The following is a 17,136-nucleotide window of genomic DNA, read 5'->3' as shown; positions in this document are numbered from 1 at the left end:
TTCTAATAAAAGATAAGTAAAACAAATAAGTCTATTGGCAAAGAAAATTTCGTACTCGATTTTGCGTCTCGTCTATCCGTCACCATTCATGCAGCCCCGGCTCATTGAGAACGCGCAGAGAACGCGTGAATGGGCGCTTCCGCGCGACGAATTATGCGAGGAGCGGCCAAGATGTTTATCGTTCGAATGAATTCAGGAGCGTAGAAGCGCGGGATGGAGTGGGATGAAGGCGAGACAGGAGGAAGCGTTCGGGGATGCGGCGAACGGCTAACCGTGGGGTGGTGGCGTGAAGTTTCGTCAAAGGTGTTGACACAAGGGGAACGCCGCGGCTGGAGGCGTCGCTGCTACAAGCCGGCCTCATTCACACCTCCGCCTCTCTCTCGTTTCCTCTCCGCGCTCTCATCTCCGGAACACACCGTCAAGAATTTTGTCACCGATGTTGATGCTCAATGTCACAATTTCGGGAACCGAGAAAATTGTTCCAGGTGCAATTTACCGACGATTGGAATGATGAAACCCCGTAGGGAATCTTCTTCTTAGGGAAGGTTCTTTTCTTATGAAATTCTTAAAGCGAGAAGTTTATGGCACGCGTTGCAATAAAAACAAACAGCGGTGACATTCTGTCGAATGGCAACGTATTCGGTGACACTCGCTAAACCTTTATATTCGAAGATGTCCCATTATCGGGTATTAAGATCATTCGGACTCCTCGATCGATAAAATTAGCTGTATTTGTATCCTCGTTGAACGACGAAGGTGTGGACCACGTAAAGGGCTGAAGGGTGAGTAGGTGGAGCGGAATAGGACCACCCAGCCCGTGTCGGCAGCGTTAGTGTTAGCATAACGCGTGGGCGCCATTCTTTCCTCCTTATACCTCTTTACCCTCCTCTTACATCCCTTTCCGGGTCGGCATAAGTCGTGAACGTCACAGCGGTTCTGTCCACGCCGAGGACTACCAGGGCCGGCCATTTCGAAAATGGCGCCCAACGCGAAACGTCCTTTTCTTTTCCGAGCAATAAACCACACCGAAAACGGCCAACAGGAGATCTCGCCTTTCGTACGTTCCCGAGTTCTGCAACTTGTTTTTCGTATTGTTTCTTTCGTATATCGCGCTTTTGAGTCGGTACAATATATTTAATGAACCTTTGGTTCTGTATCTTGTAAATCAGCGGACGTTGCAATTTTTCACTGACAGCGAAAATTCTTTAATTAACAACGTTGACGTATAAAACATACGATTGCAAGACCTTTTGCTTGGCAAGGTTCAATGACGAGGACCGGCCCTGAACGATGAAGTTCAAACGGGCCATTAGAAATGCAGGAAGATTTTCAAGAGGCCATTAATAAACGGCCGAGTCAGCGTGTAACCGATCCGCCATTGTCTCAGAGGATGAATGAATTAACCTCATTCATCCGGCCAGACGATGGATTCACGGAGACAGAGAAAAGAGAATGTTTCAGTTTGGCACGAGCATTGTCACGAAAGAGTCCGACCGTCTACTTTTCATATCGAACTTCCTCCCTCTTCTCTTCAGGAAGGAACACGCGGTATCCTTCAAAGCTGCAGAGAGAAAGCTTATGAATAATTCCAAAGGCCAGGACGAATAATCGATAAGTTTGTGAAGAAACGCGTCAGCCTGTGTCAGGAACCGACGTTTCCCACAACGCTGCGCGAGGAAACAAAAGAAACTTTTTAATACTCGCGCGACCATTGAATTGCTGAATCTCTTTTCTTCACTTTGACTGACAAACTTTTCGTATCCCGTGAGCAACTTCCTCCTCCAACGTTTATATTATACGTATTTCACTTTTGCGAATATAGCAAAGTGGATGGCAGATATACTCTGAATAAATCGTACAAATGGAATGCATAGATCGATCGTACGGTCGCTGTAAAAACAGAAACAGCCGTTTGTTTAACAAATGTAAGAGGCGTCTGATCGCGAAGACGATTGATCGATTAGACTCGAATCGCGATACCTGTGGCGACGTAGCAGGTGATAACCCGCGTAAGATCGTAATAGGAAGCGTCGTAACCGGCGCGATTTCATTCGCAGCTTGTCTCAGCCGTAAAGCTCGTAGGAGGATCACCTTAACGACCATCTAGATAGGCGACGGTGAAATGATCTGTAAGAAAACCGGTGGCGAGTGGTATCCTCCGGCGGCCATTAATCAAAGGACAGCAGCGCTAATGAACCTGCTGGAATCGCGGGCTGGGGAACCGTTTCTGTTCGCTTCGGCGTTCCAGCGTCCCCGTACAACCCCACCAGAGCGCCATTCTACGGGTCTGCGCGTCCGTCTTTGAATCCACGAAACCCCGGAGGGCAAACGAATCAACGAGCAAACAAATGAATGGGGAGAGATGGTTGCCGTTCTCTTTATCCTTCCTCCTCTTTACTCGCTCGACCGAAATGATCGAACAGCTTTACCAGAGGAAAAGTTCACCGTTTCGAAGCTCGCCGCCGGCATCGTCTTCGAGGTCAACAAATGGAACGGATATTACGAACGTTTACGCGAGAAAGTTGGTACGCGCTCGACCGTAGAAAATGATTGTTTCCAGACGCGAGAATATGAGATCGCGTGCGGTCATAATATGTTGTTATTTCAGAAAAGAGGCACGAAAAATGTTTCGAGAAAACGCTCTCGTGTTTGATCGAGAGCTCTATGAAACGATCGGTAGCTCGATTTAGAGGATATTGACAAGGATCGTAACAACGGTCTCGATCGGAGAAAAGATTTGCGTGAAAGGATAGGCGCATTGTTCGAAATACCGAAAACACGTAACGCTGCTGGTCGAACGCGAGGTTCAATTATACTCAGGCAGCGTATACAATAAGTTGTACCTGTAATTTGCTTTGTGTTATTTGCACTATTGTTTTCTCCGGACCGTCCCTTTTTCCCTTTTGCCTGCATCCCAATTATTCGACGCCCCGGGCCGTTCGATCTCGCCATTATCGGATGACACGGACCCAGGCTTTTATGTTTAATTGATATTTTTCGTAATTCCCCCGGAATCCAATACAGGAACGCTCCAGCGAACAGATATAATCCGAGGCTCGACATTGCTCTCGTTAAAATATTTCCGATAGAAAATATTGCGGAACGCTGCAGGATACAGGCCGATTCAAAAGCAAACCCACCGCATCAGTCAAAGTTTCTTCGCGATAATATTCATCGTCCATCCGCAAAATTTCCATTTATAATTCCATAATTCCTAGATCTGTAAGAGAATCGAGGTTTCCCTCTATCTTAAGTTCTTAAGATTGTAAAAGTTTCAACCGTTTAACACGCAACATAGAATTCAACGAGTTTCTACCATCTAGGAAGAGTAGACGCAATAAAGGCGCTGCTCTTCTTTCGGTTACGCGGCGCAATAAATAAGGACCGTCGTAAAAGCTCGTAAACCAGATAATATCTCGAAAGAAATGTTTGCCTCGCTAACCCGATCCAAACTGTTGGCGGCGTTTCTTTTTCCGTGTCCAGCTCTCGACTAATGTTTCCCTCGCGGAAGACGGCCGCATTTTTTTCGTTAGCCCAACTTCTCTCGCCCCCTTTTGTTCTCGATTTATCGGAACACGGTGTCGAGGGCCGTAGGCCGAGCCCCACCGCAACGCCCGAAAATGTTCAGCGAAATTAAATGAACAATTCGTTACGGACGACAACAACGTTCCACATCGAAATGGCCCTTCTCTCCCTGGTGACCACGGCACCCGTGGATTTTGTCCGCTAACTCCATTAATTAATCCGTATTTATTTACCTCTCGAGAGACATTTCAAACTTTCTTAACGGATATCGGTCCGACGACTAAAATCGTAACCATTTAAAAATGAGATACCGGAATGTATCTTTGACAGAGAATGCGACATTTTGTTCACAGGTAAGGCTAAACCATTACCGTGAAGGTATCGCTTTCAAGTAAGCTTTTGCAGAAGCTTCTCTTTCGGTAGTTCGCGTGAATTGTTGGGAAAATTCGTGAAATCGAGACCCTGGGTTAGGAGGCAGGAAGACCCAAAAACCGATACGATCTCTTTCGAACGATCGTTTAACGACGGTCGTAGTGGCGCCAGGCCTCTGTATCTTGTTGCAATGTGGCTGGTTTAACACGAGGCCAGAAGGGCGCTAATAAATTTTCCAAAGTCGCTATTGTGCCATATATTCCGACTGTTTTAAGCCCACTATGTCCACAACGAAAAAATATTAGCAATAAATTTTCCAAAGTTGTTTTTCGCTTTCCACTCAAGTCTCGCGTTTGAGTAGTTCGCGCAACCAAACGCATTCTGCTTTCTGAACGTTTATGTTCCTGTTCTTGCGTTACATTAGCCTACGTTAAATTTATTATAGCGAAAGAATGCATCGTAATCATAGAAATTTATTGGATATGAATTTCTATTTCTATACTAACCTATTTCTATTCTACCGATACAAGGTGGTCGTGCGTAGATTACACCGTCTCCATCACGCGTGAATAAACGTGCGGGATATTAACGAGCCGGCCATATCGGCTAATTGCTGTTAATCCATTCTTTAAAAGGGCCAATTAAGGGATAAATTATGCGGACGTTGGTCCGTGGCTAGATGCAATCAAGCGTCGATAATCCTCGATTTACAATGCTTACTTCTCGATTAGCTCGGTACATTAGCGCCATTTACAAATTGTGAACGTCTACCTACTACACCTGCTATTTGTTAAGCAGTATATTAAAAAACCATCAAGAACACGTAGTGGACAAAAGTTTACATTTACAAATAATACCCTGAGCAGCCGCATATCGATAAATGAGAAAACAGAGCACCTTAGGAACTTCTTTACAGGTCTGCAGAGTACTTACGATCTTGAAAAAGCAAGATGGTCGCATTTGTTACTCGCATTAACTGTTATGCGGTCCGTGAAACCGCTCGAGGTTTTCTTTACCTGCGCGATCGTCCCTTGCCGTAACCTGCGGACGAAGCGGAAGTGAGCTCTGAGTGAGCCGAAGAGATCGGTTCGGGACAGGTTATGGTCCCCTCGAGTATAGAGCGGCTCGTTAACGTAAGACAACCGGGACCGATAGCGATCGACTAATCTTCACCGAGCAAGCTAGAGTCTAGGCTGTTTTTGTGCGTCTCTGGCAGACGCTTCGTGAGCAGATTATCCGTCTTGGTATTTGAAGAGAGACGCATACATCGGGACAATTAGACGCTACCAGGATACGTCGTACTGGGTAATTCGGTTTCTTCGATTCGTTCAACGAGCCTCCTCGAATCTAACGTGAGAATAAAACCGTTTTACCGTCGGTACGGACGTCGACTGGTAATTATTCGCCGTAACGCTAGTTAATTACGTTACCACGGCTCCGCTAAAAAAAAACTGCATGATTAATCGCTTGACACGCTTGTGGCTTGGTTAATTCGTGGTTGTAATTACCATTGAATTCGACCTTTCCGCAAGTTAGCGCTTCGAGAACACGCCGCGAACTATCGTGACGAGTGCTGCTTATGGCTTCATTATTTCAACGTTATAATACACCGTCTGAGAATAAAATTGAGTTAAGTAGTCGCTTTAAAGAGGATCGTTCTTGGAAAAGTTCTTGTTAGACTCTGTTGTCAACTAGCCATTACGCCGAACAATCGCCCCATTTAGAAGCTGATAAAAATCACGAGTTGAAGAGCAACGAACACGCAATAATCACCTCTTAACCTGATGTAACGCTCCAAGTTTACATACTTTAATCTTCGTCCGTAAATATCGCCGAAATCTTTCGTCGCTCATGAATCAGCCATTAAACCGCAGTCTGTCAAATTTTGTTACGTTACGCCTTCCGCAAAAGAACGAATAGATTTACGAACGGTTAATCGACTCTTTGGTAGTTTAAGTTAATAACAGTCAAATTTCACACGAAGATAGTAACTGTTTTAATTCCCGGGAATAGAAATGTATATTTGTCCTTCGACGAGCTCGAATAAATCACGCAAAGTTCTACTGTACTTCAAAAGTGCGAGTTCAAAAATTTTAGTTCAGTTGTAGAACGCAAGACTTCTTAATTATTCTGTACAGCCTGTACGACGTACAAGCGGTTCGAAAATGGCGCGAGCGCGTAATTAGAGTCTAAACTCGATTTAGCCCAGCGACCGGTGTACACGTCGGCGATGCGGTCCTAAGGCTGCCGGTACAAATGACAAAAACTGCCGGCGCTGACACTGAAATATCAACGGCGGCTCACGAATTCATCTGGCCGTGTGCCGCCCTCGGCTTCGCGAGCGACGCTGCCACGTGTGCTCGAGTCGCTTGAAACGCGACAGAACCGACCGCGGAATTCGAGAATGGGCTAACACGCGTGCACTTAGAACATTTACCTCGGTCACAGACCGTGACTCGTGGAAAATTCCGCTTTTGTTCGATCGTCTCGATCGTCATATATATTGGTTACGAGTGGCTATGATAAATAATTACTTCCACAAGAAATAATATATATCTAGAAGAGTATTACCGTAGAAAGCTTATACTTTCGCCGACGATAATGTTAAAAATATCGAGAAAGAATCACGACTCATTCTCAAGATCAGAAATTCCAGAAAGGAAAGAAATTCACGCGATGATCGTGTCCCGAAAATTCGAGAAAAGCAGAGAGGGGAATGAAATCGCGAGGAACCATGTTGACGATGGTCATCAAAATGGCAGATTCGACGAGAGGAGAGGTCAGGAGGAAGAGAGGTCGTTTTGGACGGGGCGCTTCGCATCCTCGATCGCGTCGAACAGCGAAGCGGAGCGCGGTTGGCTCAGACGGGCGTAGCGTGTACGAACTACAAACAATGGCTTTGTTTCCACGCGAAAAACGTGATACAACTGTAAAGTAACAAATATCTCGGCGTAGATCGACACGCGATCCGGCCGCCGCTTAGGGCTCACCGGCGTTTCTTACTCTTACACACTCGCCAAGTGTTCTCGTGTGCACGCAGCCCGCCTGTGTGGATCCCACGTTTACGTACGTAGTTTATAAAACGAACCAACGAGCCAAGAGTCTTTCCTCTCTGTTAGGTAGCTGTCACTGTGTATGCGGGTTGACTGGCTGTGTCGCTTCTTTACGAATTCAACGAGACGGAGAGACACACGCTGGGACCAGTATTACGTATTTACTTGCGCGACTGAATCACCATAATAAGCTCCGCCCGTTAATTGCGCCCCATTTTCTCATGCACCGTCCGTGTAATTTCGCGTGTTACCACGAGTTTCCGTTAGCCGTTGCGGAAGAAAATATCGGATCAAGCGTGGAATACCGGCAGCTACGACGGATCAATGCGTAAAGTAGATATATCCAGACGAACAACGAGTTGAAAAGTTTCCGTGCGAACGCGTTTGAGTCGCGTCAATCGCAAAGTCCAAAGCTATGCGTGACCAGGGTAGCAAAGGGACAGCGAAAGGGGAGCAGGAAAGGGACAACACACTCGATAATCCGATGTTACATGCAAGCATAATTATCGGAATACGGGTTACACACGTATTTTATGAATTTTAAAAGTGCACAGCTGTTGTCACGCATCGATACAAGGGATCAGAGGGTCCCGGCCAGAGGTTCTCCTCGATGCTTCTCGCATTTGCAGGTCGTTTGTTTGACATCGCGTCGCCTAACTGATACAACGTAACGAAGAGGGGTAGAAACGAGACCAAGGGTTGGACGCTTAAGTGGCTATGGATTCCTTCGTATTACCGTCCTCGAGAAACCGACCGAGTTTCCGAACGGAAAGGGCGTACCGGATGTTTCAGCTCGCCACTTTAGGGACATGTGGCCGGACAGATAGCCATCGATCTTGAACCTAATTAGCGGTGCACAGTGCGAACAAGCAGTCACCGACTCCATCGGCCCACGATATACACGTAAACGCGTGTATTCCATACAACGGTGAACGCCCTTCTACGATTCTTTTTTCTTCCACCTCGTGCTTCTTGCATTTACTCTTCGACTCGGTCTCTCGATCGTCATCGTACCTACTCGGAGAATACGCTCCTCGAGCGCACCGGCCACGAGACGATCTACGACCGACCGTCACGAACGATTTCGCGACCAGATACCAGGACGACGTTTCGTCGTTCCTCGTTATTACTCGCATAATTTCTGCGAACCTCGCTCAAGGCGCGGTGAAATTACGTATAAACGAGGATCGACTGACTTCGAGACGTGCGTGCTGGCCCGCCCGTGTACACGTCCCTTTGCCACGTGTACCAGGCGCGCGTCTGTACGCGTGACATTAATCAAGAGGAACGAAGCGGATCTGTCATTGGCGTATGAGAGAGAAATTCGCAGAATTTCTTCGAGAAACGAAAAGCTTCCGTGCTGATGTTCCATAGCTAGCACGGTAATTCTTGATATTATTTTCTAAATTGATTCGAGTGGATTAACGGTTGACGACTAGTCGTTTCGAAGACTAATGGCGCGTTACGGAATATACGATTTTCCTTCGTAGATATTAAATTGCAAGATATAAGAACCGAAACTACAAGTTTTACAGAATATGGGTATTAAATAGGAATTCGAGAAGATCAACGATTTCAATGAGAACATTGAGACACTTTCGTGACAGGGAAAGAAGGGAACGAAACAAAATAGGAATATTCGCGTTCAGAGAGTAGTGACGTTCAAAGGACTATTCCGCCAACGAGGTTAACTCGTATTCACGGCCCGTTGCTCGACATCGGTTCGAGTCCTCGAAGCGAACCCAAACTCTTACAAAATGGCTAAACCAATTCTCCTCTCGAGTTTCACAGCCAGCGTCGTGGTCGGCTATTGTCTTTTCGACGTTCCACGGTGTTCTTTTCCTTCTCTTTGATCGAAACGTCAAGGGGTAGCCGATTAAGACGACCGTGCGCGCAAGTTTCGTACGAGAAATGTTGACTAATTCGAGCGTGAGTAGCGGAATCGTGGAACGCCAGCAAGAGAACGCCAGAGCGAAACGAAACGTGAAATTCTAGAAGTCTACTAGAGCGAGGAGAGGAGAAAGGTGGGGCACCGAAAAGTAACGAAGAACATGCGTCCATGGGACGATGCCACGGAAAGATGACGCCTCGACGGCGCCTCGATTTGCGACACCCTGGCCTGCTTCACAAAATCTCTCCCTCGCTGATCCGTTATCGGTCCCAGTCGACTTCCTGTTCGACCTCGACGACTGTCATGGCCTGGACGACGGTCGACTTTCTCCTACTCAATCTACGACGTTCGAAGGTTCAGCAACGAGACGGAAAAGAGAGGAAGATTTAAAGAACCGGTAAGGACGTTCAATCTGACTAATAGGTGTTTCGAACGATAACGCGGCAAGACTAATTCGGAGGGCTGCCAAACGATTCCGTGCTAATTACTGACAGACCGACCGTACGTAATAATCGTCGGGCGCATCGAGCGCGGCTGAAAATATATTTTGCCATGAAGCTTCAAAGGGCAGGGCGCACAAAGGGGCGACAGGTCGTTTGGCGAGTCTCCGCCGGAGGATAAATGATCACCGCGAGCTGAATTCGACCTGGACGACGGCCTCTTTCTCCCTGTTCGCGCTACCGTCTACGAGCGCGTTTCCCTTCGTCTTCTCGCAAACCGTCCACCAATATAATAAGAATGCAATTACCAAGCGAAACGAGACACCTATAAATAGAGTCTCCTCTCCAGTTGGAAAACGGTCGGCTGGAAACAGAAAGATGGAGGATACGTTGCAGACGCGAGAAGGCGCGCACGGACGAGCAAGCGGGATAAGAAGAGGCGGAAGAAGAAACGGTTAATTTGTTGTGTATCAGCGGCAGCAGCACCGGCAGCTACGAAGACAGGCTACGAAAGAACGCACCGTGCCTTCCTGAGAAAATAACTAGAGATAATTACGCGCATAAATCAAAGTGTTAATATTCGGGGGCGTAGGTAGGTGGTGCAGGTAGAGGTATATACGCTCTCTGTCTATAGGAACGCTCGTACGCGTTCGTCGTAGCGAGAAAAGGGTCGTGAAGGGTAAGAAAGATACGTCAAGGGGAAAAGAGAATACCACGGATCGAGGAGGGAGAAACGGAGAACGAAATAATGCCAACTCTGGATCGGTAGATCATTCGTGGCCGTTGGATACGCCTCCTTGTTAGCCAGGGTTTACTTAGTCCTGTGACGCTGCCAGGACGTGCGTTACGCCCGCTAATAGCCCACCGGTAACGAACTACCGTCGGCATTTTTCGACGACCTTTTAAGCGAAAACGAACGCGTCTCTCCTCTCGCCCGGCCTCTTATCGATCATCCTGGTCGAGTCGTTGCGAAAAAGGATCGCTCTTGCCTCTGGAAACGAATTCCTTACCCGCGTGCTTCTCTCCTCTACCGATGATATACCGTGGGTTCTCGCGCGCGCATACGCGAGTATCGGTCACCGTTCAGCCGCAGGACGTTCTCTTATAATACGTCGCGACGGTGGACAATTTTACCAAGACGGGATTAAATGGTTTGTCCAATGATTATTCTTTTTGCCTCTTTCTTCTTATTTATCTTAGCTTTTTCATTCTCCCCTGATGAGAATCAACGTGTTCGATGATCACGGTTTCTGGCAATTTAATTACGCCACGGTATTTCCGATATTTTTCTCGGCTCTGGTATCGGCAACAGGTATCGAGGCGAGCTCCAGAGAAAAAAAGGAACGCACAGTGGCGTTGAAACACTCATAACAGGTGGACCGATGGTCGGGCTGTAGATGCATCTTCGAGGTGGGCGGTCCCACACTCCTTAAATCAGCCTGCAGCCACCATAACATTAAGCCTGCCTCTCACGGTGCTGCGTCTTCCCGACCTGCCGTTTATTTGTTTGCTTAGAGCGAGTAATTAGAATCCGATACAAATGGTTATTATTTATCGACCGGCAGAGACGTGGGGGCAGCGAATGCACAAGTAGGTAGGAGGGAACACCTTCTGATTGCCTGGCGTTATTAAACCAACCGATACCAGCTGATAAATACACGGACGGATGCTAAACCCGCGCTTCGCTCATCCGCCAATATATAACGTTGTGATCGTTCTTAACAGCTTTTCGTTCTGATCTTTCGTTCGCTTGGTTTCTTCCTTCTTGCGCGTCTTCGTGAACTTCGTTTCAGACCCTCTAGATACTTTTGTCCTTTCTTTTTCGTTACGAAGATTTTTCTATGTTACGCTGCAAGATCAAACTCGAAACCAAGACGAGATATGCCATATTTGAGGAGATGCGAATGAAAAGGGTTAGCACATCGCACCTGTCGAAAGCGACAAAAACGGATTGCTAACGATCCCACTGAATCAAGTATAATGGAGCAGAGTCAAACGTCGTGTCAGACCGATGCAGCCGTCCTGCATTGTAGGGGGACGCAGAAATCGAACGGGCGAATCTATCGCGATGCCAGACGCGTCCGTTAATAAAGTATAATGGGCACACGGTACCCGGACGACGACGTACACCTGACCCAGCGAATACAATGGCCGTCTACGACGTTCGGCCACCGATCACGTAGGCCACGTGTGTGCGAACGACTCTTTAATACGGGCTCGTAAACCATCCGCGAGAAAAGAAAGCTACGCGGTGTGACTGTTGACGGTGGCTCGTGAACAATCGCACAAAAGCGCGCGGATACCGATACGACCGATCGACGCCTGATGGCTAATCGATGCGAGGTGACTCAATGAAAAAAGAAAAGGAGAAAAGAAAACAGATCGATCGAGCTTTTGTGCTGAATTTTTTATCGGCCATAGTCGAAACCCGTTATCGATCTTGTTGAAATTTGTACAACGTCTCGTCCGAAGGATACGAGTTAATTTTTACGGGCCATTCGGTCCCTCTCAATTATTCATCGACATCTTCATACCGCGATCAACCGTGAAACACGATTTTCCGATTGGTTATCGGCTAATCGTCCGATTTATTTATCCAAGCAAAAATTCGGCAAAGGGGAGAGAAACGTCGAGCATGGTACCAACGTTGATTAGCTTCCGTGTTGATTTAATTACCGGAGGGGGAGTAATTGGAATGCCTACCGACGTTCCCCTTCCCACCCACAAACGACACCCCCATGTCGTTTGCTTCACTTTGTCTCCCACATCCCATCGCTCTGGCATTCTCTCCTCGCCTGACCGTTGCATATTCATCGATGGATTAATATATATATACATATCCATGTGTCGAAGCCTCGGTCAACGAGATGGTAGTGGTCATTCGAGTACTCCGTAGAGAATAAATTTTTATATTAATCAAAGATCGGAATATTACTACCACATATACCGATCGACCACTTCGGAAAACAAATGTCGCATTGACGAAAGCGGACAGAAAGAAATCGATTACACGGAAATATGCATATAAACTATCTTCCTTTTGCAAGAAAATGTAAGTTTCGACGTAAAGGAGAAAGAGGAAACGCGGCAGCGAAATGAAAGTACGATTTCCAACAGGAAAAACATTTTCCGCGTTTTATTCGGGTAGTAGATGCGAGAGCCATGCAAAAGCGGTAGCACGGCCGCGTGATAGACGGCGCGTGTACGATGCTGCAGGGAGAGAGCAGAGACGCGAAAAAGACAACAGAGAGACCGGAGTTCGTTGCCAATTTCCGCGAGCGCGAGACTCGTCGCAAAAAGGGAGCAGTGTATGGTTACGTTCGTACGGCGGCCATAGGCGAGCGTATATCGCGGCGATGTTATCCGCAAACACGCGGGTTCGACCAATTTATCCCAAGGGATGAGGCGGACGTGGCCTGAACCGGGGTGTGGGGCTACCTTGTCCAGCGGAATGAATTCAGCACGCAGCCCCTGTGCGGTTCAGCCACCTCCACCCCTTTCGCAGACCACCACCTCCACAGGCTACCTCGTGCTACATCCCCACTTTCTAGCCGTTTCATCCCCTTGTTCCTTCCTCTCCGCCTTTTCCATCGACACCGACCGTGAACGGCCGTTAAGGCCGGTTCAAACTATTCAGGCCAGAAAACGACGCGTGTTAACAGAAACGACCACGTCGCGGTGAATAGTTTTTATCGCTCGGTCTAGTGCCGCTATGATCATCGGACGACGCTTTGTACACGATAGTCGTTTTAGCTTAATTAACCGTTTCGAAGAAAGCAACGTGTAGAATACGATTGACACGGTTTCTATGATACGTGTAGTCGCGGCATTTTTCTCGGTCTTCGATTGCACAAGGTGAATTTTCTAGTTCTAAGGAGGGGAAAGTAGAAAGTTGCTTTCGAGGTGCGATCGAACTAGAGCTATTTACTACCCTCCATGGTAAATCTTCTTTCTTGTCTTTGATTCTCAGTGTACGGATTATAAGTGAAATCGATAGTGTGAGTAATCCTTAACTCGTTCCCTATCGGACACTGGTGATCCGTTCCACATATTGGCGGTTTGGTATACACCGGCTGCCTGATTGCCACGGGGGCTCTTAGATTTATTGACCTGTCAATGGTGGCGCGCGAAAACGGCGAATTTACAACGCCGCAGGTGTTAAGTTCTGCCGTGCGTGTAATAACGGCCTGATCCCAGGCCTACGGTAAGCCACACCGTAATTATATTTCCGAACCTCTGGCCCGCCACCTTTGTCATTATCACCCGAGGCGGCGTGGCCGTAATTCAATGAGATCCATTGCGCGGACCAGCGCGCCCCTTTCTCTACGTGAACACGTTAAACACACGGGACGACAAATCGCTCGCGAATCTACAATTTTTTAACCGATCGTACACGCAACCGAGACGAAGGGAGGGACGAAGAGACCGCTTTAGATAAATCGAAAGAAATTTACGAGAGACGTCTGCCGTCTTTATTCGGGTCGTTCGAGATAACACGTCACACTTATATAAAACGCCTATATCTTACTCGACGTTGCTGGCATTTCGACAAAGTAAAAAGCAAACGAGAAAACATGCTCGAATTAAATGGCGATCATAAAAAGTTGACATACCTTGAGTCGGGTGAGGCGAGGTTCTTCCGTGGCCAATTTCGCCAATGCCTGATAATCCCCTTGCGCCGCTCTGACCAACCACTCCCGTGACTTCCCGTCCAGTTGCTACTTCCCAAAGCGATAATTGCCTCAATTAACAGGGGTTACTCGCGATATCGAGCCAGCAAACGATAACGGCCAACACGAACAGGACCGCGTCGAAGAGAGATCCATGGTTCGATTAGAAGGGGAAAATTTTAATTAAGATCTCCGTGCAGAGGCCGCGTGCGTTAATCATGCCAAGACGCGCAATCCGTTCGAACCGAATCTATCGTCTCTCTTCTCACACATACAGTCTAAGTGTTCGCGGGCTGGCTCGCGTATGATAATCAAGATCCACGGAAGACTCGCACGATGAACTTACCGAGGCAACGGAAGCGCTGTCATCTTCGTCGGCGCCCTGCGGGGAAAAGAAGAAAATCAGTCAGTCGCTCGAGAAATCAACATTACGTGCTACGTCACGCGCGACGGGGCGAACGGTGAATCGCCGTGAAACACCATGAGGGAACCGGTCGTTGGCGCGCGATCGCTCTATATGGTCCTGCAGAGCCATACGGAGAACCACGTTCCCTCTTTCTCCCGCTTTATATCTATCTTCGTCTTTCTTACGGTGAACAACGTGCCCTCGCGGTTACGAACGCCACAAGGGCCACGGAGAGCTCGGGGAGAAGAAAATGCGTAAAAGCAGCGGGGAGCCGCGCACCACGAACGTGCTTCGGTCATCAGATTGATATACGGATCCAATAATTGATTCTCTGACGCAAGACCGCAGGAGGTTGGACCAACTTACGCAACCCCTGTCGGCCACCACCGGGCCGAGGGCAAGCGTTTTAACCAGCCTGCGGCGAACTTTGTCTCAGCGCTGTTTGCCGGATAAAGTGGGTCTCTATCAGGATCGCGGAACGCTGCTAATGGTCTCGTAGAAGTTTGGAACCGATACCTTTTACATCCAACGACCTGTCCACTTTTACTTCTTGACTCGATTGTTTAAGAAAGGAAGGGATATATTCTTCTCGTAATCGTTTCGAGAATTCGCCATCGATATTAATTGATATCGTAATTGGTAGAATTTACAATATTTCATTTATTTACGAGTGAAAGTAATCGCAACTAACCCTTCGAAGCAAAGTGCACTCAACAAACGTAAAACACAACCCTCTCGATTTCTGCGACACTTTCGCAACACACGACCACACCTATGTACGTCCACGAGACATTCGAAAAAAGAGAAGGAAAAAGAAGAGGAAAAAGAAGAAGTCGGAGAAGAAGGAAGAGGAGGCAGTGAGGAGCGGCTGATCCCAAGAACGCTAAACGACTACTCATCCCTGTTAAACTGTTTGTATTTTCACTCGTCACGGCTGCATCGTCCGTTCGAGGTGCTCACATCGACACTCGTATCCGAATCAATCGTGACTCCTCGTAAATTACTTTCAACGAAGGAGCGGGAGGGGTAGAAGTTGAATTCGGTCGAGTCATCATTAGCCGGGCCCGATATATCTCTATCGATCGACACCACCTTGCGTGTCTTTAAGTGAAATCGTGATTCGAGAGGGCGATCAGCGCTGCCAGCTTAAGAAGCCTGCCTCGCACAGCTCGCGCATTCCGCGCTTAATTTAATTTCGCAGGGTAATCCCTAACGCTTAACGTTCCTCTTGTGGTATGCAAATTCGCTCGATCGCTCGAGTCCGATGATCTCTTCGTGGCGTGTGTCATCGCGATATATCCCCCGTCCCTCTCTTTCCTACCAATCAAAGGACGAGTGAGAACCACTGACCCCCCGTCGCGTCAGGTGGTGCAGCGAGCTACGTTCCCAGCTTTCATGTGCTACGGCCACTCTCCCGGCAGAGTTGTCCGTGCCTCGTGCAAATGCATCGGTACACACGGACGGGGGATAGTCTTTATTATGGACGTGCCCAGAGCGTTATCCTCCATCAGTGATTCGACAATCGTATTTTCAATAAGCGGTTGTTATTGTCCGGCCTGTTTAACAATAACCACGCGAACCAACGGGTCAACAACGAATTCGGTTGGCTTCTGACAGCCAGTCGGCACTCGAGGGGCGAAAAGAAACGATGTAACATCGGAGAGATTTCATAGATTGCAAACAACGTCGAACAACGAACGACAACTTGTCCAGGAACTTGTTCGCTTTCTCGGTTTCTGATAAGTGGAACATCGCCGATATACCGGTTAAAAAGTCAGGACGTTAAGATTCTTGTCACCGGTAGGTTTGGTTGATTTTCCAACGACCGGACGCTCGACGTAAATGGCCGGGAGGAGACACTTGTTTCCTCCGATAGCTTGGTCCAGAAATATGCAAATGGTCTTGTCCCGTGTTGGCGCAACAACGAACGCGAACGATTGGATAGACGGACGAGTCAACGATTCCGATCCCGCGAGAGTCACCACTATAATGGGGTGGTTATCAGATAAGCTTATAGACGGACGGTAATCGTAATAACATCGCTACGATGGCTTCTCTGATTCATCGTTGCCAGCGAGATCGAGAACGGAACGAGTCGCAGGTATAGGAAGGGAGGAAAAAGAGAAAAGAGAAAAGACAGATCTATCCTCATCGGCGCCTGGACCCGTCAGCGAGTCATTGTTTCTCCGTAATTAATATTTTAATTGAGATCACCGAGAATTAATTAATGCAACGGCGTCGTTATACCCTCCGTCTGGACTGTTCATTTAATCGATCGTAACACGGCGCCTGTCAGAGCTGTACAGCTCGTTCCATGAATTTCGTCGACTATCACGACTTCACGCTGCGCGTAGACGCCCCTTAGATATTATCTCGGGACTAATTTTTTACTCGTCGTTATTTATATAACCGTTACGATTACGCGAACCCCTGAGCAGGAGCAATTTAAATTCCACCATGGAACTTTTTAATTCGCTAAATACGCCAACATACGGTACGTATCTATACGGCTCTCATGCACGGCAAGTACGTGGAACGATTTGACTCTTCGATCAGAGATACGTACATATACAAACGTGTTTCGAGAGGTGGCAAACTTCTGGAGGATCCAGACACGCGTTTAAAACTTTTTCTCGTTGCCAACTTTTTCGACAACTTCCGAGATACGGTGTCAAATATTGTCGACTCGCTTCACGGTTCAACGATTTGCTCAAACTCTATTATCTTACCCCCTCGAAAGAGGATGGGAGAAAAAGAAATAGCGAAGTACCGCGTTAAT

At 47.6% G+C, this 17,136-nt stretch overlaps 1 protein-coding gene across 7 annotated transcripts in view; it reads right to left on the bottom strand.

The window, feature by feature from the left end:
• LOC100648397 (ankyrin repeat domain-containing protein SOWAHB) overlaps positions 1-17,136 on the bottom strand; it is a 117,154-nt gene that overhangs the window by 87,554 nt on the left and 12,464 nt on the right. For all 7 annotated transcript variants that reach the window (XR_007224761.1, XR_007224762.1, XM_048407582.1 and 4 more), the window contains exons 5-6: positions 14,298-14,333; positions 13,895-13,999 (exon numbers count right to left, since the gene is read on the bottom strand). Coding sequence is in view for 5 of the 7 variants with exons in the window: in XM_048407582.1 (XP_048263539.1) it covers positions 13,895-13,999; positions 14,298-14,333 (141 nt within the window). In the remaining 2 variants the exon portion in view is untranslated. The remainder of the gene's footprint in view (positions 1-13,894; positions 14,000-14,297; positions 14,334-17,136) is intronic.

This window comes from Bombus terrestris, chromosome 7, assembly GCF_910591885.1.
Source record: "Bombus terrestris chromosome 7, iyBomTerr1.2, whole genome shotgun sequence".
NCBI lineage: Eukaryota > Metazoa > Arthropoda > Insecta > Hymenoptera > Apidae > Bombus > Bombus terrestris.
The sequence above is the reverse complement of the archived record's forward strand: the minus strand, read 5'-3'. Positions and strand labels throughout refer to the sequence as shown.